We start from the raw sequence: 25725 nt of genomic DNA, 5'->3' as shown, positions 1-25725 counted from the left end.
AAAAATTTGGGGCCATTTAGGAATTTTTTGGGGCCAAAACGAACTGCCGGACACAATTGGGGGCCAAAACGGTGAGTTGGTCAACAATTGGGGGCCAAAACGGAATTAACCCAAAAAGAAAAAGAAACGTAACCCTCCACTGCAAGAGCAAAAAATTTAGGTGACCGAAACATTTTCCCCACAAAAGGGTAAAATGAATAGTAAGAGAAAAATAGTACACGGAGTAGTGTACTTTTTCGACTCATTATTGGTGAAGAAATACTACTGCACTAAAAGCTCATTTCTTTGAAGACTTTTTTTTCTTACTTTGGGACTGAAAGCCCATTTTTTCGCAAAACAAATAACCTACCATCGATTCAACCAAAATAAGAAAAAGAAACGTAACCCTCCATCACAAGAGCCAAAAAAATTTAGATGACCGAGATATTTTTCCCACCAAAAAAATGTGAAATTTTTATGGAAAATATGGGTTGGAGGCCCAAAAGCAACCCTCTTCTCCACCAATTATTGGTGGAGAAATACTACTGGACCAAAAACTCATTTCTCTTAAGACGAGGTTTTAGGTCGGAACTGAAAGCCCATTTTTCCATAAAACAAGTAACTCAAAAAAAATTTAGATGACCGAAATATTTTTCCTGCAAAACAAAATCAATTTGGTTGATATCTTTTAGTTAGAGGCCAGAGAAGAACTAATAGCACTAGAAATGCTATAAAATGATGATTTTACCTATTTTGATGTCTCAATATCTAAGGTGTGTAAATAGAAACGACAATCATCTTCCGATAGACGATAGATACTGGAAAAGCTTTGAACCCATGTTAACACTGAAGGAAACTTTATTATATACCCATGAGTTTTCACTTCCCATATCAAATTTTATTCGTAAATTTGTATACCCCATAAAAGAAATATTATATTTCTTCAAACTTACCCAATCTAACTACAGACTGAAATTATGTTTATTTTGAAGTATTTAAACACCAAAGAATTCATGAAAAACAACAGCTCAATAGAACATGTTAAACAAGAGTCAAAAGAATTGATACTTTATTTACTAATGCAAACGATCTCGTTACATAAGAGTTGGTTCGTTAAAAAATAAATAAGTCTGGACGTGTGAATGGTTCTCCCAGTAGTGATATAAACATTTAATGCATTGGAATATCCAACATTTTCCCACTATACATCTATATATTTCTCTATCGAAACAAAAAGGAGAGCATTTCGAAATAAAACAGAGATAACTTGCCTCTCAATTCTTTCGTCTTCTCTTTTGAGATGCTCCCGAAGAGGTATAAACTACGCATTAGAAGTAGAAAATTGTCGTGGTAAAGTGAGCAAAAAAAATTCTTCCGTAAGGCCTAGGGTGTCCGAGAAAATTCCTAGTCCGCTACCAGATTTATTCAACCTAAGTCTCTAGGGGCCAACAGCGCCTGAAGCAGGGGAATACCTGCCTAGCCCCATTTGCTTTTAGCGGATTTGAGTTCTCCCAAGAGATGATGCACCAATATCGCTATCAGAGTTCTGAAATATATTTTCCACAATGAGTCCTTATTCATCTCTTTTACAATAGATACTATAGAATGGCATTGAACAATGAAAGACATGATCCACATAGTACTTACTTGGGACTTAGGAGATGGAAACACATTCCAAAACCGAAGTGTTTCATCGCCTGCTCCTGTTACAATTGTCTGAAGGAAAAGGAATTGTTCAATTTGAGATAAAAGTTCGCCAACAAAAAAAGAGGGAAGGAAAGACATATCGAGTCACAGAAGGTCGACGAAAAAAGTGTGCAGTACCTGCCCGTCAGGTGAGATGGCAAGATAAAGAACTCTGTATGTATGCCCAGTGAGGGTTGACAACTATATTGGCAAAAAAATCGTAAAACAAATCGGTTAATTCGAGAATTTCGCAGGTCGTGGACATATATATAACAGATAACTAACTTACCTTCGTCATGGTAGGATATCTCCAAACAATTATCTGATTTTGCGAATATCCATGGGTGCTAACAAGTTCATTAACATTTTTAGACCACACAAGATTGCATACCTGTTTCAAAGTTCACAGTGAGCAAAGTACTAAACAGCTATTATCCAAAAAAACATGAGAAGCGATTCACAGAAACATGTTACTTGTGCTCCGCTTGATTTTTTCGTGAATATTTATGTTCCAAGTTATGCCTTTTCTACTCTCTTTTTAAGTGCAGGAATATAAAGGAATAACCCTGATTTGTCGTTATTCCACACAAATTTGGCAACGGGGTGACTTAAAATCAAATAAAAAATAGTACAGGGATTCATATCTACTTTACCTTGAAATCGTAATCTTTTAAGGTTATCTAACATAATACTGGGTATCATGCATACATTACTAAGAAAAGTAATTCATGCATTTCCATCTGTAGACTCAAATTTTATTGCAGAATACAGCCCAAATTCGAGTTCATATTTTGGTCCTAACATATATCAGTCCAATTCAAGTTTAATAACGTGATGTTCTAAGATGTATAACCAAATATAAATTTGTTAAGGAGTGAGTCGACGATCACCTGACTTCCAGTGTCCATGCAGCTTAAGTGTGAATTAGTGGTTGTGTTCCAGAAACGAATGCATCGGTCAGCCGTGCCACCACCAGATGCAAGAAGCCCATGCAAATGTGGGGACCAAGCAATTGCTTTCACAGCTGCCGTGTGCTCGCAGTATTTTAGCACTGGTTGTGTTGAACGTTGATTCCATACAAAAAGCTTCATATAAATGAAATCAACATAAAGTTAGTACATTATATGCAAGAACGTAACCCCTTCAATATAGAAAAACTAGACCCACTCACTTTGTTATCATTTCCACCTGATGCTAGCTCACGATTATCATAAGACCACTTTAGTCCGCAAACCTAAAACCAATAGTTGATATTATAAGAGAAGCAGCAATAATCTTTTTAGCCAAGCTTTACTTAAATTGGATTTGAAGGTCGAAAAACCAGTGTAGCCAGAAATCTATACGAGGTCCTACAACTTGTATTAAGCTCTCACCTCTGACTTGTGTCCAGTTAGTTTACTAACAGAATCTTCCTGGGCACGAATGTCTCTTTGAAGAATAGACTTGTCCCTACTTCCTGAAGACAACACGGATGAGCTCCAGGCAAGAGCCCCAACACGTAATCTGTGCCCCTCCATTGTTCTTATCCTCCTACACCGAGATGCATCCCAAATCTATAGACGGTTCAAACTAACTAGTTAAAGTAGCTGAACATCACATACATGCAAATTTTTTTATGAAAGTGCAATTCAAGTGCTTCAAGTTAGATATCATTATGCAATAAAACATAAAGAGCTGTAGCCTATATAGATCAGTTTGTTCTTGCTTTTGGTCTACTTTCAACCGCACCTTATGATCAGCATCAATTATGTAGAGATTTTGGTAAGAGATTAGGCTGCACATCCCTTCCTCAATGATTCGCAGATGGAATTTCTACTAATCCGTATTGAAGTCGAGCTGCCAGGAGCTAAAAAGTCATGCTCTATGTGGCAATTTGATCTTCTTAGGCTATCACTCTTTGTTATTACTAGTAAAAATTGGAGAGAAAAGAGACGCAGGGTTTCTAAGGAAAGCTAAACCTGCATCGATCAGGTGAATGGGTTATAACAAAATCATGTTCCTAATCAATTCAAACCTGCACCCACCAAGAGCTCAGGAGATCAAAACTCTCCCACATTGCTTCTCCTTAACAAACCTGAAGTAGCCCGGATTCTCAGCCTTCCATTCTACGATCCTTGATGATTTGATGTAGTTACTAACTAAATTAGGATGTTATTCTCCATGAACACCTCACAAGTTAGTCTAACACTTTCTCTAGGGTTCTTTAGCAAATAAGTCACTCTTCTCACCACCACCATAGTTCATCTTCGGCTATATACTATTAGGCTATAAGTTTCCCCATCAAGGAACATGCAAGCTCCTATATTACTTGCATAATCTAAACCCAGAAATCGCATTCAATTTAAAACAATATCTTACCTGCACTTTGCCATTGTTAGTTCCGACAGCAATGTGTGTCCCACGTTGCGCCCATCCAACCGAACAGACACTGTCATCCACTCCTAAATCACATAACTTAGTCACCTACATATAAGAAATCAATGAAAAGTTCAATCATCCAGAAAAGAAAACACAAGATCTGACACAGGAAACAGAAAAAGAACAATACAGAATCTTCGCCACAACATCAAATCGCGAACTTGGGATTCGATCGCGAATTCATCATACACAGGAATAATTATCGAACCTGCAATCACAAAAACCGAAAAAATTCCAACAAATTACCTTACTACTGCAAGCATTCCATAGATAAACACAATTACCCAACCCCACAGCCAACACATTATTGGAAGACCAATCCACAAGATTTAGATAAAAATCATCTTGTAATGCAGGGGCATCCAATACCTAAAACACAAAAAAAAACCCACATTTAAAAATCAAAACTTGTTCAAAATTCAATAAAATAGAACCTAAAATGAATCAAAATTGTACCTTATAAGGTGATCTAGGAACTTTTCTAGGTGCTTTAGGTGGAGTTGGAATTACACCAGGTAATTCGTCATCAAAACCAAAAGGAGAGAGAGAATACATTGATCGCCTAGTTTCTGTCTTATACCTAAATATATTTCTACTTGGAGGAGTCAATGAAGTAGTTCGACCATCTAATAATGAAGAATGCTTTTCAGGCGTTAATGGTGAAATAACTCCAGAATCAGGTCCAAAAAGAGCTGTCCTCAGTAAAGTTGAATAAGCACCAGAACCATCTTCACCACCACCACCACGACCATCTGATGATGATGATGATGAATAATTTGATGGAGGAGGAGGAGAAATGTCAAAAAGAGCAAAATTGGAACCAGATCTACTAGGAATAAATCGGTCACTGTATATAGTTCTAGACGGAGAAGGATTATAACCTATACCTACCATTCGATCTATATGAGAAGAAGAAGAAGAAGAAGAAGGGGTTTCTAGAGAGAGAGAATTTCTCGATATGTTTGATGGAAGATTCAACATCGAAGAAGAAGAAGGAAAAGGTCTTCTAATTGAGGAAGAATCAATTGAAGGAGTAGAAGGATCAGCCATTGTTAGCTTAGATTGGATCTAATGGATTTATAAGTCTTATAGTTGGTCAAATTGATTGATGAGTGAGAATTTGGGAATAGAAATAATGGAAACCCTAGAGATTGAATCGAGTAAGACAGAGAGGAGAGAGAAAGAAGATCATCTCTCTCTCTCTCTCTCTCTACTCGTATGTTTGTGGAAAATTGAGAATTTAGAAAGACTGTTAAAAGTTAGTAACTAAGAGTATTAAGGAAGGAAACGTTTATTTTCCCGGGAGAAAATTATTTTGTCATAACTGTAATTTTCCTTTCAGCTAGCTGCTAGTAGTATTTTTCAGTCGACAAACTCCCCGGTTTTTTTCCCGGTTCGTTTCCAAATATCACAACTCGTTTGAAAAACAACATGGGCCCATCCAATGGGCCTCGTCCGTTTGGCCTTTCTCTCAATTTGGGTAAGTGAGTTTCAACCTCTTCATCTCTCAATATGTTACCTACTCTAACATTTAAGAAGCTTCAATATTGAGATCCTACAATTAATTGGTCAGTTTCAATTTCACCCTCTTCTTGTAAACTGTATGTTAAGAAAGATTGTACTTTGGTTTTCGTATAAGTACGTGAATGAAGATATATCGAAGAAAATGTATTCACAATGCCATAAGAACACACAATGTTTAAGAAATCAGACATCAAAAAGAAACAAAAAAAACAACAAAGAGTTGGACACAAGAGGCTCAAGTTATACATAGTGTTATTCTTTTTTTGAAAATAGACTAAAAAAGTCATCTATAACTGTCTGATTTAAGTCCTAAAAACATATATATGTCCCTAAAAGCCATCTTGAGGGGTTAACCTCCGGACTGCGAAGAGGATAATTTCCAACCACTACACCAAAAAGTAATAGACTACAGTAGTTGTCATTTCTTTTCATGCCACTGTGAACTCATATAGAGATAAAAAATTTACCTAGTTTACTGTTTAACTAGAAATAATTTCCTTTGTAAATAATCAAATTCATGAATAAAGATTTGCCATAACCATCATAACCTTTACGAAAATATTTTCTATATTTTTCATCCTCCTTTCTTTCTCTCTCCAATATCTCCTCAAGACCTCATCTAAAATCAACTCTTTATTAATTAAAATGGCCAGCGCTTTGGGGAAAGCTAAATAGTTTCCGGGGTGTGAAATTTTAAAGGGAATATGTAGAATTTTAGAGATTTTCCGAGGAAATAAATTTTAAGGGGAAATAAAAAAAAACACTCCACTTCACCTCACTCTCTCTCCACCTCACCTCAATCTATCTCCACTTCACCTCACTCTCTCTCCACCTCACCTCACTCTATCTCCACCTCACCTCACTCTCTCTCCACCTCACCTCTTTGTCTTCTCGGATTTGGTCGCCGGCCGGAAAATTTTCCGACCGGCGACCATGAAGAAAAAAAAAAATTCACTCTCTCTCTCTAGAAACTCCGGCGAAGGGGTTTCCCTTCGCCGGAGTCCCGGTCTGTTGAAGAACAGACCGGAACTGGTCTGTACTTCAACAGACCGATCTGGCCTGTTGAAGAACAGACCGGAACTCCGGCGAAGGGAAACCCCTTCGCCGGAGTTTCTTGAGAGAGAGATAGAGAGAGTGAAAAAAAATGAAAAAAATGTTTTTTTTTAATGGTCGTCGGCCGGCAAATTTTCCGGCCGGCGACCTAATCGGAGAAGATAGAGGTGAGGTGGAGAGAGAGTGAGGTGAGGTGGAGAAGTATTTTGCTTTCCCCCTAAGTAAAATTGTCAAACAAAATTGACCAATTTTTGACCAAGTCTTCACACCCCGGAAACTATTTAGCTTTCCCCAAAGCGCTGGCCATTAAAATAAGAAATCGAAATTGAAGCTAGTCAAATCTTAAGGGTCAAATACGTGTGTTGGTCATATGTTGGTGGCTATATGAAATTAACCCTTAAATAGTGATGGGGGCTTTGGGGCATAAAAAATAATCTCCGGGACATAAAGATTTAGTCAATCAAGATTGACTTTTGAGACATTTTTTAGCCAAAATTACTTTATTGAACTTTGCCCCCTAATCTTCATCATCTCTCTCATTCTTTCACTCCTTCACTATTTCTTTATCTCTCTCTCTCACTATCTATCCCTCGCTCTCATTGTTTATCTCTGTGTCGCTCTCTCTAGATCACTATCTCTTTCGTTGTAGATCTATCTCATCTCACTCGTTGTAGATATATATCTCTCTGTAGATTATTTCTCTCACTCACTCACTCTATTGCGGTCTTTGTATGAGAGAAGAAGAGGGAGATAAAGATCGAGAGAGAAACAACGAGAGATTGAGAAAGAAAGAGTGAAAGATCGAGAGAGAGAGAGAGAGAGAGAGAGTGGAGGAATCAAAAGAGAGATTGAGAGAGAGAGAGAGAGAACGATATGGTGAGAGACAATGGAATAGAGAGCAACATGAGAAAGAGGAAGAGAGAGAAGATGAAGATTCGAGAGAGGAGTTTAATCAAGTAAATTTATGGGGCAAAAGAAAAATGCTCTCGAGGTCAATCCTGATTGACTTAGTCCTTATGTCCCGAAAACTTTTCCTTATGCTCCAAAGCGACCACACAAATAATAATGTTCCAAAATTAGTTACAGTAAGCTTTTTATTTGGTTGTTGATCTCACACTAATGAGTGTTACGAAGTCTTTTTTTTTTTTGATGAAGAAGTGTTACAAGTCTTTACTACCACTAAAATTTATAGTAAGTTTTTCTTAACAACAGTCAAACATCAATTTTTTTTTTGTGTGTTTTTTTTACAAGGGGTAGAAATCCAAACAACACAAAGAGATCTCTCTCTCCACAAATCACAAGGCAAAACACGAGTATTTTTGTTATTTTGTGTTTACTCTGTACTTTTTTTTTTGATGAAATTGTTTACTCTGTACTTGTCTAACCATCCATAGATAAAATAAAACTTGATAAAGTAACATGTGAATAAAGATAATGTGGAAATATTTTCGGAACCTCTCTTTATATATCACTGTTTACTTTATTCTTGCAAACTCCTACTCTACTTGCAACTTTTTCCCAAAAGATCAACAAATCTTAAAGTACGTATAATATAGAGACTTAGGAGTGTAACAAGAAGTACAATTATTTTTTATTCACACATGCTTCGATTTGGTGGAGTACTAGAAACCAAATATAAAATATATAATATAAGCATTGCTTGTTATGAAAATTCATGACCTAAAAAATTCTAGATCATCCTCTCTCTCTCTCCACTATTTTTTCAGGAAAGTTAGTCAGGGTGACTCACTGATTTCAGTGTGGTCGTAAATTATAGTTGTAGAGAAAGGAAATGGAGAAAAATGAAATGAAGGAAAGTTGATATTCTTCTTATCCAGAATGGGTCTCCTAATAGCACCCTCCAAGTTCTGAAAAATAAATAAAAGGACAACATTCATACTTTTTTTTTGTTGAAGAGACAACATTCCTACTGTTTTTTTTTTTTGTTGAGATGACAACATTCTTACTTAATGAATTATGACTTCACTCTCATATTATCTTTTATAGATCATTTTATTTCGTCGACTTTAGGTCATTTACTGTCAGTAGTAATTTGACAGTTATCGTGCTTATCACATCGTATCGATGTATTAATGCCTTTGTAATGACCATTGCAGACAGTATTAAAAATATTACTCAACTAGACTGTAATTTAATAATGTCATAAGAACTACACTAATGTTGGGGAGTTTTTCTTTCGAAGATTTTTACCAATCACCATGAAATGAACTATTGACAGATTTTAAATAGTAAGAAGAACCATAAAATTGTTCGAATTTCATGAAAACCATTCATATCATCAACTCCAAGACACTGCTCGTGTTAAAGACTTAACTAGGGTTTTTCTTTTCCAATCTAATCCCTTTAAATATGAACAGCACTGAATTAGAACTGAAAAGAAACAATAAACTGTCTGATTCTAATTAACCCACTTAGATTACACATTAGATTTCATATCAAACAAATAAACAAACTAACTTGTTGTCACTTGGGGTAGCGATAAATTAGTGCCCAACCATGGATATTTGCAATGCTTCTTGTTCGTAAGCTTTTCGATCAATCTTAATCACTTGACACGACCTTTTCTTCACCTTAACAAACAGAGCAATAAGCAACAAACCAAATAGAAAAACGCCTAATGCACCTCCTATTGAACTTCCAATTATGATTTTCCACTCACTCAACTTACCTGACTTTGAAGAGGTTACCGGCGTTGTCGTACCGGAGGTTACCAGCGTTGTCGTACCGATAACCAATCCAAAGTGCCCGAGAGTCATCGATAAACAAATATTCGACGATATTTGATCATATATAGATACCTTTCCTTCATCACCAAAACTAGCACAAAAATGCCTAGTGCCTTTAGGAGTCATTAAAAATCTTGTAACATTGGAGAAATCAATTGTAATTGGCTTTCTTTGGGCCAAAATTTCAACCTCATGGGCTAACTTATTTGTAGAATTTAAATTTGCTGGATCATAAGCAAGAAGCCCAAGAACAGGAGAAACAAGTTGATAACCAGAGATATTGTAACTCTTATAGTAAATATAAGACATCTTTAGACCTAAATCTTGTCTAACTAGTACTACTCTTTTCAAAGAAGGATGAATAGTAATTCCATTTCTTATATGAAATTCTTTAACATTAGCACCATACCTTCTTAAACTTCCACACCTAAATCTTACCATATCGGCTTGAACGCCAAAGAGATGAGCCGGTAAATGTAAGGAGTACACAAATCCCGTCTTGCGTAGACTTGAGAAAGAACGTAAAGCGAAATCTCCAAGGGCAAGGTCGAGAAGACGAGCATCTTTTATTTCGTGAGCATCGACGAATTTTTCCGAGAACCAAATAAGAAACATGAGTACATTGATAGTAAGAATGAGGGAGAGAAAAGACCTTATGATCATTCTAATGGAATTAGAAATACTCCAAGTTTTGGTTCTCTTAGCTTCTCTTTCCTTGTGCAGTTTGATTTCTTAGTAACATCTTTGGTCTCCCCTTTTTTTTTTTCCTTTTTCTAATTTGTGTACCCAAAAGTTTTCCCTTGGGTATGAAATGGTCAACCATCACTTCAATGAGAACCATTGGATGATCCAATTAGAAGAGAAGCAAAATTTTGCACCCTTGATTTTAGGACTTGTTATTGCATTATTGAAATTGAGGGGTCAAGTTTGTGTTAATGGGTTTTTTTGGGTGGGTAAAGAATGATTAGGGTTGTAGCACAAGGAAATGATGAAAACTCTCTTTAAAGAAACAAACAATGAATAGCAAGAACCGGCGTGCATAAGGAAAAAAAGGATTTAGGGCAAAAAGAAAGCAACGTTTTAGTTTATAGGAGGGGATCATGTATGTCATTAACTAAAGAGCATTGTTTTAGAAAGAGCCCATAATGTAACAGAAATAACTTCCAATTTTTTTCATAACAATTCTGCACTTGTTCTTTTACCTTTTATATTGTCTCTTCTTTTGCCCTATGTTTTCTCTCTGTTTTTTTATGTTTTCGCCACATTATTTAGACTGACAATTGTCTAAAATTATCTAAAATTATTACGTTTACTTTCGAAGTAATTCAAGAAAACCTAGTTAGAAATAATTTTTAAAACCATCATGTAAATGGACTTTTAGTTGAATACTTCCTTTTATCGGTTGAAGGTTTCATATTCATTCAATTTAATTTGTAGACTTGACGAAGAAGGTCAGGAACTAATGTATAAGAATTGGTCAAAAAATTTATGGAAGAGATCGATTTGGCAAAAAACAAAGACAAATGGCGGCGGTAGTAGCAAAGACGAATGGGTGAAAAAAAGGGGTGTTTCATTCCCTTTTAAGTATGTTGCACAACAAATAAGGGTTTGGGCACAGGGTATACCGTATACTTCCCATGTACTCGTTTTTAAACATGGTTTCGAATAATAAAAACATCTACATTTTACAGCAGCTCTTGGGAAAACTCTCATCAACCTCACTATCAGGGTTGTGGATCTATTAGAAAGAAAAGAAAAAACTACAACATTGCCCTTATTAAGGTCTTATTTAGCAGAACTATTTTAGATGCTAGCCTCCACTGAAAAAAATTAAGGGAGCTTAAGATGCTAACATAAGTTGTCTTTTCAATGGGATAACTGGTGAGTTCATATATCATTCTTCAGTCTTCGAATCAATGGAAATTCACATAAGCTGAGTACGTTAAACCGACGTTCCAGTTTGAAGGAGCAACATTATATGCTATTATAGTTTCCTTAGTCGTATAGGAAGTGATCTTGAAGGAAAGAGATTGTCCTCCTAATGTTGCAAATGCCTGGTATGATGCACCCCAATTATGGCTCATACTTAACCAACCTGTTTTGCTTCCCTTCACCGATAAACTTGATATGTCTCCCGCCCCTCCAACGTTCATTACGTAAACTAGTAACCAGTAAGCGTTCCCTTGGAAAGCAAACCGAATTCCGCCCTTCTTCACACATGGAACTCTACAATATGTTAAAATAAATGTTAGTTAATTATAGCAATAAAAAATGTCCAAGATACGACGATTTCGTGCAACGTTTAGGACTAGAATATGTACTTTACCTGCGATATGCGACAGGAACAATACCGGCTTTCCATTGTGCAATTTTCATGAAAGCGGGCTTTGCCATATCGAAATGGGTCCTAGGAGGGTTGCACCAACCTCCATTATCACTAGCTTGGGCCCAATTAGGTGGGCAAAGGTTTGTAGCAGTAACAGTTGTTAATGGGTAGCCTTTATAGCACCACTTAGAATTAACACACTTGATTTGGAAACAAGAACCACATGAATATCCATTGTTGAATAATGTTGTGCTCAAAGCTGCCGTTTGAGTCCCATAACCACTATTAAACAAGTTTCCATAACCACAAGCTCCTCCTATAAATTGACCAAAAAAAAAAATATATATTTATCATTTCCCATACATTTAGGGAATGTTTTTCCCATTCTAAATTTGAGAATTTCATTAATAAGATCACACATTTAATTATATAGACGTACCCATAGTTTCTGACGCAGTTTCATCGCCATAGAATGTAGCATGAGCAAGTTTCCATGGGCTCGGTTTAAAATAAGTGGTTGCTTCAACAACGGAAGCCTCGAAAATCATCATTAACATAAAGCTCAAGATGAAAAAGGAGATGATCAAGTTCGAATGTGAGCCGAAGGAAAAAGCCATTTTACTTGAGAACTTTTGTTCAAGACTCTTGGTTTAGGTAAAGGAAAATCTGATTATATGTCAATACACTTGGAGAATTGGGGTTTATATAGAGCATTCATAATACGAAATTATAAGAGAAAGGACCTTAAATTAGTGACAAGCACGTAGAGTCGGAACTTCCTTTAGTCAATAAAAGTGAAGGAACAACAAGATTATATTATATTTCAACCGAAAAGACAAGATTACGTTATTATAGTCTTAAAGATCCTGACCCGTATAGTCTTTTTCTTATTTTAATTTAAGACAATCTAGACAAGCCACAATCCAAGAGGTCATGCCGCATCAAGTAGTGGCGCCAATTGTGCGACTTATGACCTTATGCAATATAACCCTAATTTTCTCTTTTATTTAAATCAAGAATTGACAATTATCTTTAAAAAAATAGATTAAGAAAGACGTGGGCACAACTATAATGCAGACCTAGTTCTATTGGTACGGCAGTGGACTTTATTTTTTTAATTGAAAACGGCAGTGAATGGAGGATGACTAATCACGTACTTATATGAGTCAAGTGCCAAGTTCTTTTCATGCGGGAACTATTTACTTTTAGAAAATGCGGAGAAACTTTATTTTAAGTGTCACTTAAGTAATTCAGTAAATTTTATAGTTGGAATATAAGTTTTTAAATTTTTCTCGAGTGCTGCATTTGAGAATTTTTTTTAAATAGAGTATCTCTAAATGACCAAGTAAAGAAGAAATAATTCAGAAACTTACTTTCCACACTTAAAACTTAGAATTTTTATAGATTTTTGGGTGTTGCATTGGAGATGCTCTTATGGTAGGAGTAGAATCAATCAAACTAAATTATGCCGGTATACTATTGATGGTTTTCTGTATATAGATTCAAAGACAAGTCTTCTCGAGTAACTGAATCATCAAGTTACAAAAACTAAGAAGACAATATTTTGGTATCGTTCTTATTTCTAACCTGTAATGTCAATTATTAAGAATAAATGATTCGTAATTGAATCTCTTACTGATTTAAGATTGAAAAAAGACGGAGATATATTTTTTTCTATGTCTCCTGATTTAAGAATTTAAACTCAGGTGACATAATAAGTGTGAGATATTATAAATAAAAATAAAATAGAAACAGGAAGGTTTGAAAATGAATTTTTTTTAAGCCAGCGTTTTGGGGAAAGCAAAATAGTTTTCGGGGTGTGAAGACTTGGTCAATTTTATTTTGTAAATTGTTATAAGGAAATAAAAACCTCCACCTCACTTCCCTCCACCTCACCTATTCTCTCTCTCTCCACCTCACTTCTCTCTCTGCCACCTCATGTATTGGCCACCTCATTATCTTCACAGGCGAAGGTCGCCGGCCAGCCAATTTCGTGCCGGCGACCTTCAAACATAAAAAAAATTCCTCTCTTCTCTCTAAAAAAAAGGTAAATTTTTTTTTCTTCTCTCTCTAGATTAGATCTAGATCTAGAGAGAGTGGAAGCACCATTAAAGGTCTGCTCGGACCTTTAATGGGGTCTCCACTCTCTCTAGATCTGATCTAGAGAGAGAGGAGAAGAAAAAAAAAATATTTTACCTTTTTTTTAGAGAAGGAGAGGAGAGAGGAAAAAAATTAATTAATTTTTTTATGGTTGAAGGTCGCCGCCCGGAAATTCGCCGGCCGGTGAAGACGACGAGGTGGCGAATACATGAGTTGTAGAAGTTAGAAAATATTCCCCATAAAATATGTTTTCCCGGAAAATTTTGAAAATTTTGCATATTTCCCTTTAAAATTTCACACCCCGGAAACTATTTAGGTACAGGAGATCTCTCACAATTTGTTTGTAATCCGGAGATCTCTCTAGAATTTTATGGTGCTTTGTTTACCTTCTAATTTTTTTTTACTGTGAAGGCTCCTTCTCCCGACGAAAATGTTGTAGGCTTCCGGATTGTACAGGAGATCTCTCACAATTTGTTTGTAATCCGGAGGCCTACAACATTTTCGAGGGGAGCCTTCAGCCGCGCCCTTGTTATTATTCTCTATCTCTAACAATTTTCTATAAATCATAAGTCTTTAACAATAGTTTGCAGGTACATGTACTCTCTTATTTTTATTATTTTGGTACCGATTATCTTTATTTTGACCCTTAGATTTTTTGAGTATATATATTTTATGTTATTTATATTTAAAACGAATTTATATTCTAAAGTAGAATCGTAAGTGGTGATAAAGTCTTACCTCCGCTCCACTATATCAGAAGAGAGATTAAATGGGTTGGTTTTGGGTTATGAACGCATCATTAGTAATTTGTAAGAAGAATCTTTTCGATATATGTTTAGCTTATCATTATGGAAACCGCATGCACTCCGTATTTAGTACATAAGTTTAGCTTTACGTTTTTTGGTAATGTTTTTCATAGTAATACATTTGTTACGACAAAAAGGGCCCCGAATTATATTTCGCTTTAGGCCTCCCAACTACTTGGGCCGCCCCTGTTCTTATCTTTGAGTACTAAAAAATAATCTTATAAAAAGTCGGTAAGTATTAGAAATAATGGAATGCGAACAACAATTTGGCCAATTGGGTGTGCTTCTACTTTGAAAACCTGGAGGTCTACGAGTGGAGGTGGAATCCATCATTTATTGACTCGTTGTAAAGGATATAAAGCTCCATTGGTACTAATCTCTGAGTTACCTGAGTGGACAAATCTTCTAATCGACAATCACATAAGACGAAGCCTCTAGCCGACGCCACCATAGGACAAAACTCCGACCTACCACTTTAAAGCTCCATTTTCATATGCGTAGAGCACAAACTTCGATCCCCATAACTAGAGGCGTAAAGCATAGTCTTCAAGCCCCATTCTCAGAGGCGCAGAGCACAAGCTCGCGTAAAGTTCGAGCTCGTCAACCTTTTCCCTTGCATCTACCAATAGTAAGTACGTTTACGCCATGGAGTAGAGTTTGGGCCACTCTACCAAGCCGACTTCCGCCGACGATGACTCCTTTTAACCTCATTCTGCTTTTTTAGTCATTGTTCACAATAACTAATTTAACCATGGGAGTCTCTTTCACTGACACCACCGTGGTGTTCAGAGGTTTCACGATGTTTCTCTGTACTCTTTGTTAGCATGGTCGTTTCGCCACGTAGTCGGTGTCTCCAAGACGAGAACTGACCCATTGTATTTCTTACCGATGACCCATTGACCATCAAACCTCTAACCCTTGGAATTTTAGACCCTCTACATCGCTCTAAAATCAGTTGTTCTATTGACATTGTTTTGTTATTTCATTTTATGCTTTCATTTACCATTTCTTTTTCTCCCTGTTAGTTTTGGTATGGTTGTTATTTGTTGTTGAAATGTTTGGATATTGGTCTACCGACGCGAAGAAGAGGCAAATATGTCAACATTGAAATTCTGTAATCAATCAAGTAAACATTTAAATTTGTAAATAATAATGATATTATGTAAAGATAAATGCATGTGCATATCAGACTAAATTGAACCAAATCTTTTTTATTCAGAATCTTAATGTTTTTTAACAGATCTCGGACCTTAAATCTTTGTTAAGAACACAAAGAAAGGAAAAAAGATACAAATATGTGCGACAAACTTGAAGCTAGGATTCGTACGTGGTGACAGCTCAAAACTCATCTGGTTCGAAATTTTTTATAATATGCTAATTGGTCCTTGTTACCTAGCTAAAAACGAAAAAGAAAAGATACATCCCATTGTAAAAATTGGATAGGTTGGATCTATAGTCATTGGAGCCTCCCAAAATGATCTACTAAATTCATTGAGTTGTGCCAAAGGATCAAAACGGAGTTTTCATAGGAAACATCATGAAGATAAATTTGTTCTTTTATAACAGAAACATATAGTTACACAAGCATAAACAACATTTTAGGCTGTGGAAAAGAAAACTCTCATCAACCCCTTTGGTTGTGGATCACATTCATAATAAAAGATGACACCAGCATTACAACATTGCCCTTTTTAGGGTCTTAACCAATCAGAAATCTAAAATTACAAGAAAAATACTAAAATAACTCCTTCACCATTATAAATGACCTATTTAGGAATATTGATATGCTAGCCTCCTCTGAAAAAATTAAGGGAGCTTATGATGCTAACATAATTATGTTTTATTCGAATGAGATAACTGGTGAGTCGCCGAGTTGATCTCATAATCTTCTTTGCATGAATCAATGAAAGTTCACAGAACCGGAGTATGTCAAACCGACGTTCCAGTTCGAAGGAGCAACATTCCATGCTATGATAGTTTGCTTAGTAGTATAAGAAGTGATCCTGAAAGAAAGAGATTGTCCTCCTAATGTTGCAAATGCTTGGTAAGAAGCACCCCAATTGTGGCTCATACTTAACCAACCTGTTTTGCTTCCTTTCACCGATAAACTTGATATGTCTCCTGCGCCTCCAACATTCATTACGTAAACTAGTAACCAGTAAGCATTCCCTTGGAAGGCAAACCGAATGCCGCCCTTCTTCAAGCATGGAACTCTACAATGTCAAAAAAAATGTTAGTTATAGCAAAAAAAGAAACGTCTTAGAAATGAGCGTGCAACGGTTTATGCCTAGAATATATATATACTTTACCTGCGATATGCAACTGGAACAATACCGGCTTTCCATTGGGCAATTTTCATGAAAGCGGGCTTTGCCATATCGAAATGAGCTCTCGGAGGGTTGCACCAACCTCCATTGTCACTAGCTTGGGCCCAATTAGGTGGGCAAAGGTTTGTAGCAGTAATGGTTGTGTATGGGGAGTCTTTATAACACCACTTAGAATTAACACACATGATTTGAAAACAAGATCCACATGAATAGCCATTGTTGAACAATGTTGTGCTCAAAGCTGCTGTTTGAGTCCCATAACCACTATTAAACAAGTTCCCATAACCACAAGCTCCTCCTGTAAATTAGTACCAAGTCAAATGATTTTTTTCATGAGGCAAGTTTGAAATTGAAAAGCAAACAAACTCTAACATATGAGTATTTCTTTCGCCACATTATTTAAAAACAGTCACAAAAACTTATGAAATAGAACATTGCTTATTTATATTATAAAAAAACGTACCCATTGTTTCAGACGCAGTTTCGTCCCCGTAAAATGTAGCGTGAGCAAGTTTCCATGGACTCGGTCGGAAATAAGTGGCTGCATTTACAATAGGAGATTCAAGAATCATTATTGACACGAAGATGATCAAGATGAAGAAGGAGATGAACAAGTTCCATGACTGGAAAGAAGAAACCATTTTACTTGGGAATTTAATCAAAACTATTTGTATGGATAAGGAAATTTTAATTTGATGTCAATTCCCTTGCAAATTGGGATTTATATAGAGCTATCTAGAAGAAGAAATTAAGAGAAAGGATTCTCTTAAATTAGTGACAAGCACGTAAGTAAGAACTTATATTTAATCAATAGGTTAAGAATAAGAAGATTATGTTATACTAATCTTGAGGTTCATCATCCTTGATCAAAGTCTTCATTATATTTAATTCAAATATTTAGTCTACCAACTTTTTTTTTTTTTTTGTTGAAATTTAGTCTACCAATTTTAGTACTTAGAAGTCATGAGCCATTATCTGAAAGTTTGTTTATTAGCCTTCTCTTTTGACACGTATGAAGAAACTTTATAAATCAAGAATTGACATGAATTTTCTTTTAGTCGATAACTTATCTTATGGTTTTTCAACAAAAAAAAAACTTATCTTATGGTTGAAAATGGATGAAATACGTGACAACAACTAAAGTGGATCAAGTTTTATTGGTACGGCAGTGGACTTTCCCTATGACGGATGAGAGGTTAATAAATGTGCACATTGGGGTCAACCTAATCCAATTGAAATCAAGCCATACATTCAAATTTCAAAATTTTATAATGTGATTAAAGCCATATAAGATGTTTGAATTTAGTTCTTATGTTTAAGTCTTTTTTTTAATGTGTAAATGGCAGTCAACGGACCCCAAAAAAGCCTAGCTTTTGCATGAAAATATGTACTTTGTTATAGGATGGTGCGAACCAACCTTCTGGACGGCTAGTGATACTGTCCACTTTGACACACCTAGACCTCATAGATTTTAAAAGACCTCACTAAAGAAGGGTGCTTAACCACTTAAGAGGAGCACCACACTCCGTATCACCACCAATGTGGGATTGTTGCCACAACACACCCTCTCAAGACCACAACATAGTAGAGCGAATTGTGCTGATAACGTGTGGTCTTGGGAGGGTGTGTTGTGGAAACAATCTCATATTGATGGTGAGACGGAGTGTGGTGCTCCTGTTACGAGGTTAAGCACCCTTCCCTGGTGATGCCTTTTAAAACCGTGAGGCCCAGGTGTGCCAAAGTGGACAGTATCAGTAGCAGTTCAGAAGGCTGGTCCGCACCATCCTATAACATACTTGTAATTTCTATTAAGAGCATCTCCAATGCAAAACTCAATCTTAGAAATTTGGAGTGCACATAGGATTTTCTAGAATTTTTCTTACAAAATCATCTCTAATGCAAAACTCAAGTAAGAACTCATGATGAGAGTGCAATAGAGATATCTCAAGAGGACACTACAGAAGTACAGTGTCATCTCGAGATATCTCTAATTGTCTAACTCGTCAATATTTAAATTTCAACCAATAGAAATCAAGTTTTCGAATATTTTCAAAATAACTAATTATTTTTTTACAAAAATAACCATGTCACGTAAGTAAAATATAGAGTTTTGCATTTGAGACATACAAATATTGAGGATCTACATTTTCGCCACCTAGCAGTGATAATCTCAATTGGTTTTCGAAAAATAGGATGAAATTAGATTTTTTTTGAGTTGTGCATCGGAAATGCTCTAAGTGTCTAAACTGATCTAATTAACTATATTGTGTCCACCACCCTTTGGTGTAACGGTTGGACACCCCTCTTAAGACCATGAGGTCGTGGGATCGAGTCTCGGTGGAAGTAGTTGCCATCAAGATTAATCCTATGCAATTTAGGCTATAAATAATGTAATAATTCGTCGGGCTTTAAGCCTCTTTGTTGTCGGGCATTAAGCCTCTTTCATTCTCGGTTTAATTTAGGCGGTTATCGTGCTTATTACATCTCCATGATGTATCAATGTCTTGTAACGACTAACGTAGATCGTAGTCGAATTTTCAAAAGAAAAAAAAACTATATTGTGAGGAAGACAATCTATTTTAAGGACCTGCTTCACATATTGAACTATTTTTGTTTATAAAGGCCCGTGACACTCTAACAAAAATATTGGAATTCAACACTCTATCAATGTGGAATACTAAGTGATCGTGTAACCCAATCTTTTAGGTTGCTAGCTATGTTGCTCGCTTTGATATTCCAGAGTAAGAACACGTCACCGGATAATAGTGAATAATCTCTTACGAGGGATACCTCACTTCGTCTCCTATCGAGGTTTTACAACATACTCTTTTCTACCAGGTTATAGTTGAAACTATCGTGTTGATAACGTGTCGTAGAATTGTGTAGACCATACTCCCTAACTGCTAACGTAAAACAATCACACAACAGTGGGAGATGAAGTGTGGTGCCAAAATTGAACTAAGCACTCCTTTTGGAACGACGCATTTCAACCGTGTGAGTTGTGACTCAAAAGTACCAAAGTGGAGAACGAAACATTTGGTAACGTGTAAGTTTACAGGCATGGGAAAACCTCAGTTACGTGATAATTGGTAAAGGGTATATGCTAGTGAAGATTTTAAAAGAGTTAATTCCTATTTAGCCCCCTACTTTGTGACCAGCTTCCTTTATGGCCCCTTATTTTTTGTAAATTCAAATATGACCCCCTTTTTTTATGTAATTGTCCTAACTACCCTTCCCTTAAATGCTGGTTCAAAATTAAAATTAAAAATAAAACATTAATTCCACCTCATTTTCCTCTCAACCACACATCTCTCTCCACGTCACCTCTCTCTCTCCAGCTCACCTCTTTTCCCAACTCACCTCTCTCTCTCTCTCCAACTCACCCCTCTTTCTCTCCAACTCACCTTCATCTTCTCCGGTTAAATTCTCTAATAATAATAAAATTTCTCTCATCTCTCTCTCTCTAATAACTCCGGCGAAGGGGGTTTCCCTTCGCCGGAGTTTTTAGAGAGAGAGATGAGAAATTTTTTTTTTTTTTAAAGTCGCTGGCCGGAAAATTTTCCGACCGACGACTTTAATCGGAGAAGATGAAGGTGAGTTGGAGAGAGAGAGAGGGGTGAGTTGGAGAGATAGAGAGGTGAGTTGGGAAGAGAGGTGAGTTGGGAAGAGAGGTGAGGTGGAGAGATATGTGTGGTGGAGAGGAACATGAGGTGGAATTAAGATTTAATTTTAATTTTAATTTTAATTTTAATTTTAATTTTAATTTTAATTTTAATTTTAATTTTAATTTTAATTTTAATTTTGAAAAAGGATTTAAAGGAAGGATAGTTAGGGTATTAACTTAAAAAAAGGGGGTCATATTTGAATTTACAGAAAATAGGGGGGCCATAAAGAAAACTGGTCACAAAGTAGGGGGCAAATAGGAATTAACTCATTTTAAAAATGTAGGGTTAGGCAATGTTTGTATTTTTGTTCTCATTGTCCCAATCAAATCATCTTATTCATGGGGACTTAAAACCAGACCAAATCAGTCATTCATACAATCATACATATCAACCCTCACATACGAGACAAAAATAAACGTTCAGAAATTTGATTCGAGATAATTCAGACCTCGAATTAAATATCTCGAATCAAATTTCAAAGACTATGGTGGTAATCAGTCCGATGATAACTCAAGGGGCAAAATCGTCCATTTTGTTCTCAATCTAGTACCAGATTTCGATGAACATTAGAGTACTTTGGCTGATCCCGCCTAGTTACAAATTTTCAATGTGCACTACCCTGACTACTCGACGAAAGCCTTCTGGTATCAGACTAGTCGGGCACCGGGCACACCATGGAATAGGAAAGTAATTTAAGATTTAAAAATATAAGAAGTTAAATAATGAGATTTCAAGAACAATATGAGGGCGGGTGCTCTATTCAGGTAGGAACAATCAGCCTACAGTATCTAGTCACTCAGCGAGAGAGTCATTTTTTTTTTTTTTTTGAAGGACCTATTCGCAAGGGTGGAGCCAGGGTGCTGGCTCCAGCCTGGGATAAAGTTTCTGTGCTAAAACCCGAGTGGTTAGCCAGGTGTTATAGCGCACAATAGGGGCCACTGGTTCAGCTTATTTTTGCATTATTGTCGGTACAGATTGGTTCGACTGGTTCAGCTTATTTTTTCTCAGCCCTAGTCCTCCTTGCGTTAGAGTCGATATGCTCGTGGGTGACCCGTTTTTGACTTGTAGGCCAAAGAACCCTGTCGATACAACCCAAATTCTCGAGTATTCGAGGGTTTCAAACCTTGGTTCACTTAGACAGTGAAAAATAGTCCAGTTTTAGAGAGAGAGAAAGAGAAAGAGAAAGAGAAAGAAGAAGATGGCAGGAATTGCAGAACCTCAAAGCAGGCAGGGAAGACCTCTTCCTTCTTCTCACCCCAGAGGCCCTCCTCCTCGTCCTCGCTCCGAACCCGTCGACCGTGAGAAGGTTTCTCTATCTCTCTCTCTCTCTTCTTTCTATTTTCTTTAACAATTTCTGGAGTATCTATCTACCTTTTCTTTATCATGTTGCCTCAGTTAAACGATTTCTAGGGTTTTATACTCACCTAAAATTTATAAATTATAAACTATGAAGAGTATGAAAAAGGAAATAGGTTGGCATGATAATTTAGGGTTTTATCAGAAACTCGATAATTTCTTGTGTGATTTATAATGATGAAGATTTTGTTTTTTTTTTCATTATATGCAGACTTGTCCTTTATTACTTCGAGTTTTCACTAAGGTATGTTCTCCTTATTTGTACTTCAGTTTTATTTACTTGTTGTTTATTTTGATACATATGAAGTTGGGGATAAGGATGAAAAATTAGGGCAAATGATTACTGTGTTAGTGAAAGGAACTTACTCGTGGAATCACGATAACATCGCTGAAATACATTTGCAAAGATCGCCGAATTCCTAATGCACAACTAATGAAGTGTTGAATTGATAGTTAAGTTGCTATTAGGGTTTTATGATAATTGAGATGAATAATGTAGAACTTTTAAACTTAGTACAAATTTTTCTAGTGGATTTTTCAACAAGTCGTTGTGCTTTTGCTATAGAATGCTCAGTATATCCAAACAGTCATGAACTGCACATTCAAGAATGTGGATTTAAATTCGCTTACACGTTGCTAGATCTTTATGGTTCTTTTCCACAGCTAGAACGAGCAACTCGCAATAGTTATATAACTAAGAGTCTAAGAACCGATATTGAACTTGTTTCGTGACTCATGTCTTTTTAGTGTCAGGATATGAATAAGGAGTTTAGGAGATAATGCATATTAGTATACTCCACTGTGATAAGAATGAAGAAGTGGTGTAGGCCATCGCTGTGTGGCCCTCATGACGAGCCCAAAATAAAATTGGAGGAAGTCAAATTTTTCTTCCTCAATCCTCAAAAACTGTACATTAGAACTACATGAGAGATGAGTATCTGTTAAGGTGTCGTTTGCATTGAGATCCAAGAACTTGTTCCAGGATCTAATTTACAGTTACAATAACATACATTGTGTATAACCTTCTCAGCTATTTGAACTTTATCATAAATTTTTATGTGATTTCCTTCGGAAAACCAAAATTAACAAAAAGTTTCATTTCAAAAGTTTTAATTATTTTTCGTTGCTTACATCTTAGCAAGCATGAATTGTGCCTCTTCAAGCTGGTTTATGGAAATTATTTTGTACTTTGGAGCTTGTGAATCACAAATCAGAATACACCTAATTAACCGTGAAAGGAACGACTATTAGAAAGTTAGAAACTACCTTGTCTTCAAAATCTTGAAAGTCGAAGATACAATTTCCCTGAACTTCTAAGCTCAGTGTTAAAGCTCTAATTTCATGAAATCGCCAATATCTTATCGATATTCGTTAGTCATTCCCCGAAAGACTATCTAAAGTTCTAACTTTGGAAGATCTTGTTCTCCTGCAAAATGCAATCTTACTACCTCTGGATAACAGATCCATCTATGGTTTTCTTGGGGGCATAACTTTCATCCATTTATGGTTATAAGATTCATGTTGAATGTGGTGATTGGCCTCGTCAAAATTGCATTTACTGATAGAAAATGTTCTGAGTTCCTGTACTCCGAATATACCTCCTTATCTATTTATCTGAGTTTAATCCCGACCATGTCCATGGGAATAATGTACATCAAGGAACCATTAGGTTAAGTTTTAAACTGAAGCCTAAACTATTGATGCAGTCACTCATCCAGTTCTAAAGGAGAAAAGTAGGATCCTTATGAACTGCTCATAATAGGATACATGGATATACCCAGGTTACATGGTATGCGGATCGCTCCGGTACGGGTACCGGTACGCGGAAAGCTACCGTGTGAGTATCGGGTACGCTAGGGGTATACTTCTCCGGTAAGCTATTTTCGAGTTCAGTACGTTTTGGACTATTTTTCACAGACAATAAATACTCTCTATGATGCATTTATAATAGATACACCTACTCTTAGACATCATTTCTCCATCAAACTTAAATCTAACAAGCCAAATAAAAAAATTCTTGTAGTTTAACTACCCAATTAGTCGAATTTATAGTTTTCTACAAAGATTTTAGGTTAATTAAGACTAAAAGTTCAGGTACACTAATTGTGGGGTACTAGATCGCGAACCCACCTAAAAAGGGTACGAAATTCGGGTACGGCGAATCGGGTACGCGGTACGTAGGGTGGAGGAGAGTATCTGGTAACGTTGGGATATACTTGTATACTTATCACTTGATAAATTTTTTTAACTATGCCGTGAATTAAACTCGTGACAGGTTGGAAGTCATCATACTATGGAGGACTTTGCAGTGAGAGGAAAAGAGCCAAAGAAGGAAGTCCAAATCTATACATGGAAAGATGCTACTCTTCGTGAGTTAACTGATCTGGTATGTTCGACAGTGCTTATAAATTCAGCTTTTCTTGAAAAATGTCTAGGAACTCGTGTGTCTGTTTTAAGTTTGTCAAATTACAAAAATACATGTTAATAGTTGATAGTAACCCTTTTTTAGGTCAAAGAAGTCGCTCCTGAGGCAAGACGAAGAGATGCAAAATTATCATTTGCATTTGTCTATCCTGATAAGAATGGACGCCATGTGGTGAGACCGGTAAGTGGTAGTTTGGTACTTCACCTTTTTATTTTTCCAACCACTTATTAATTTCTCCTTCATAAACTTAAAACACCATCTAAAGTTTGAAAAAAAAATATGCTTGAAAACATTGTATTTAGAAACTTGACTGTATTTTGATATTTTCTGTGGCAAAAGGTCGGATTGACCCAGTCTTATGGAAACGGCAGACGTATAGATGACAGTAAAGCATTGGGCGACCTCAATTTTCAGGTAAAACTCAAAGCTTGTTAAAAAATATCATGTTTTGCCGATCTACATAATTTTTCACTTATTTCTTCTTCTCTTTCAAATTTGTCAAGATCGGAGATTACTTGGATGTGGCAATATTGTAAGAGGAGAAAAGCTCAAGAAAGCATATGCTGATAATGCGCCTGTTCTATCAGGGTTGTTCTTGTAATCCATTATCTCCAGCGGCCTAGGCGTATAATGCACAAGACTTCTGTCGTACATCATTTCATGTGCTTTCTTATTCTGGATCTTAATGCTCATTTAAAATGTTGAAATGTGCTCTTAGAGGAACTTGGTTTTATAGTTTCATATGATATCTAAGTGGGTTTAAATCTGATGATTCTCGTGTAGCTAACTTATGCTATTTTCCCAATCTATTGGTAAAGACATTTGGCTTCAGTTTATAAAGAAGAAAGAGAAGTTGAAGGGAATGAAGTTTTAGGGAAAAGATAAGTTGATGGAAAAAGAACGAGAAAATAAGTAGAAACTGAAAATAAGAGCTGGTAGTGGTCGAGGTTAGTGATAGATGTGGAGCCTGCGTTGTGGGCATCCAACTCTTAACCAACTAGCAAATAAGTGAAGAGGTGCCTTGTGCTTCACTATATAGAGCTCATGCTCTCTTGTGAAGCTGAGTCCAGTCTCTCTTAGGTGCATCAAAGTTGGTCTAGGATGATAGGTGCGGATAATAAAAGGAATATGACTTCAATTCATATCAGTTTTAATTCATGATAGATTTCAGTTCCATCAAAATAATTCATATCGGTTTTAATTCATAATAGATTTCAGTTCCATCAAATAACAACTACGTTAAATATCTTTTACTAATTGAGCTATTTGTATAACTAGTATAGGTTGCTCTTACTTTGCTTGTTATTTAAGAG

General features: G+C 36.2%; 5 protein-coding genes across 5 annotated transcripts; 1 reads left to right on the top strand and 4 right to left on the bottom strand.

Moving 5' to 3' along the window:
- Nucleotides 1-1031: 1031 nt before the first annotated feature.
- On the bottom strand, nucleotides 1032-5463 carry LOC147552606 (B-type cell cycle switch protein ccs52A-like). The gene is made up of 10 exons (XM_086668722.1): nucleotides 4540-5463; nucleotides 4330-4452; nucleotides 4024-4128; nucleotides 3039-3218; nucleotides 2837-2899; nucleotides 2556-2750; nucleotides 1955-2056; nucleotides 1804-1866; nucleotides 1627-1695; nucleotides 1032-1525 (listed from the first exon to the last, which is right to left on the bottom strand). The coding sequence occupies exons 1-10, from the start codon at nucleotides 5131-5133 to the stop codon at nucleotides 1472-1474; spliced, it is 1548 nt and encodes a 515-aa protein (XP_086524848.1). The 5' UTR covers nucleotides 5134-5463; the 3' UTR covers nucleotides 1032-1471.
- A 3473-nt stretch (nucleotides 5464-8936) lies between these two features.
- On the bottom strand, nucleotides 8937-10155 carry LOC147552605 (uncharacterized). The gene has a single exon (XM_086669674.1). It carries the CDS (start codon nucleotides 10068-10070, stop codon nucleotides 9165-9167), a length of 906 nt encoding a protein of 301 aa, XP_086525800.1. The 5' UTR covers nucleotides 10071-10155; the 3' UTR covers nucleotides 8937-9164.
- An 808-nt stretch (nucleotides 10156-10963) lies between these two features.
- On the bottom strand, nucleotides 10964-12412 carry LOC147552604 (expansin-A7-like). The gene is made up of 3 exons (XM_086667674.1): nucleotides 12173-12412; nucleotides 11734-12049; nucleotides 10964-11633 (listed from the first exon to the last, which is right to left on the bottom strand). The coding sequence occupies exons 1-3, from the start codon at nucleotides 12348-12350 to the stop codon at nucleotides 11321-11323; spliced, it is 807 nt and encodes a 268-aa protein (XP_086523800.1). The 5' UTR covers nucleotides 12351-12412; the 3' UTR covers nucleotides 10964-11320.
- A 3823-nt stretch (nucleotides 12413-16235) lies between these two features.
- On the bottom strand, nucleotides 16236-17657 carry LOC147552603 (expansin-A7-like). The gene is made up of 3 exons (XM_086664835.1): nucleotides 17430-17657; nucleotides 16949-17264; nucleotides 16236-16852 (listed from the first exon to the last, which is right to left on the bottom strand). Exons 1-3 carry the CDS (start codon nucleotides 17605-17607, stop codon nucleotides 16540-16542), a joined length of 807 nt encoding a protein of 268 aa, XP_086520961.1. The 5' UTR covers nucleotides 17608-17657; the 3' UTR covers nucleotides 16236-16539.
- A 3871-nt stretch (nucleotides 17658-21528) lies between these two features.
- On the top strand, nucleotides 21529-25259 carry SAP18 (SIN3 associated polypeptide P18). Its single transcript, XM_086669283.1, has 6 exons — nucleotides 21529-21937; nucleotides 22199-22231; nucleotides 24263-24373; nucleotides 24497-24592; nucleotides 24752-24826; nucleotides 24916-25259. The coding sequence occupies exons 1-6, from the start codon at nucleotides 21830-21832 to the stop codon at nucleotides 24946-24948; spliced, it is 456 nt and encodes a 151-aa protein (XP_086525409.1). The 5' UTR covers nucleotides 21529-21829; the 3' UTR covers nucleotides 24949-25259.
- The last annotated feature ends 466 nt before the right edge of the window (nucleotides 25260-25725 follow it).

Source organism: Eschscholzia californica, unplaced genomic scaffold (genome assembly GCF_041429995.1).
Source record: "Eschscholzia californica isolate CP2 unplaced genomic scaffold, dmEscCali1.0.p SCAF_3, whole genome shotgun sequence".
NCBI lineage: Eukaryota > Viridiplantae > Streptophyta > Magnoliopsida > Ranunculales > Papaveraceae > Eschscholzia > Eschscholzia californica.
The sequence above is the reverse complement of the archived record's forward strand: the minus strand, read 5'-3'. Positions and strand labels throughout refer to the sequence as shown.

What these genes read in the sequence shown, in the direction of transcription:
- LOC147552604 (XM_086667674.1), bottom strand. Translation starts at nt 12,350, where the DNA reads ATGGCTTTTTCCTTCGGCTCACATTCGAACTTGATCATCTCCTTTTTC. An exon ending in AACTGCGTCAGAAACTATGG is followed by an intron (nt 12,050 to 12,172) that starts GTACGTCTATAT and finishes GTCAATTTATAG; the next exon opens with GAGGAGCTTGTGGTTATGGA. An exon ending in GTTCCTGTCGCATATCGCAG is followed by an intron (nt 11,634 to 11,733) that starts GTAAAGTACATA and finishes AACATATTGTAG; the next exon opens with AGTTCCATGTGTGAAGAAGG.
- LOC147552606 (XM_086668722.1), bottom strand. Translation starts at nt 5,133, where the DNA reads ATGGCTGATCCTTCTACTCCTTCAATTGATTCTTCCTCAATTAGAAGA. An exon ending in GGAATGCTTGCAGTAGTAAG is followed by an intron (nt 4,129 to 4,329) that starts GTAATTTGTTGG and finishes TCTTATATGTAG; the next exon opens with GTGACTAAGTTATGTGATTT. An exon ending in GCATGGACACTGGAAGTCAG is followed by an intron (nt 2,057 to 2,555) that starts GTGATCGTCGAC and finishes ACTTTGAAACAG; the next exon opens with GTATGCAATCTTGTGTGGTC.
- LOC147552603 (XM_086664835.1), bottom strand. Translation starts at nt 17,607, where the DNA reads ATGGTTTCTTCTTTCCAGTCATGGAACTTGTTCATCTCCTTCTTCATC. An exon ending in AACTGCGTCTGAAACAATGG is followed by an intron (nt 17,265 to 17,429) that starts GTACGTTTTTTT and finishes ACTAATTTACAG; the next exon opens with GAGGAGCTTGTGGTTATGGG. An exon ending in GTTCCAGTTGCATATCGCAG is followed by an intron (nt 16,853 to 16,948) that starts GTAAAGTATATA and finishes TTGACATTGTAG; the next exon opens with AGTTCCATGCTTGAAGAAGG.
- LOC147552605 (XM_086669674.1), bottom strand. Translation starts at nt 10,070, where the DNA reads ATGATCATAAGGTCTTTTCTCTCCCTCATTCTTACTATCAATGTACTC.
- SAP18 (XM_086669283.1), top strand. Translation starts at nt 21,830, where the DNA reads ATGGCAGGAATTGCAGAACCTCAAAGCAGGCAGGGAAGACCTCTTCCT. An exon ending in TACTTCGAGTTTTCACTAAG is followed by an intron (nt 22,232 to 24,262) that starts GTATGTTCTCCT and finishes AACTCGTGACAG; the next exon opens with GTTGGAAGTCATCATACTAT. An exon ending in TGGGCGACCTCAATTTTCAG is followed by an intron (nt 24,827 to 24,915) that starts GTAAAACTCAAA and finishes AAATTTGTCAAG; the next exon opens with ATCGGAGATTACTTGGATGT.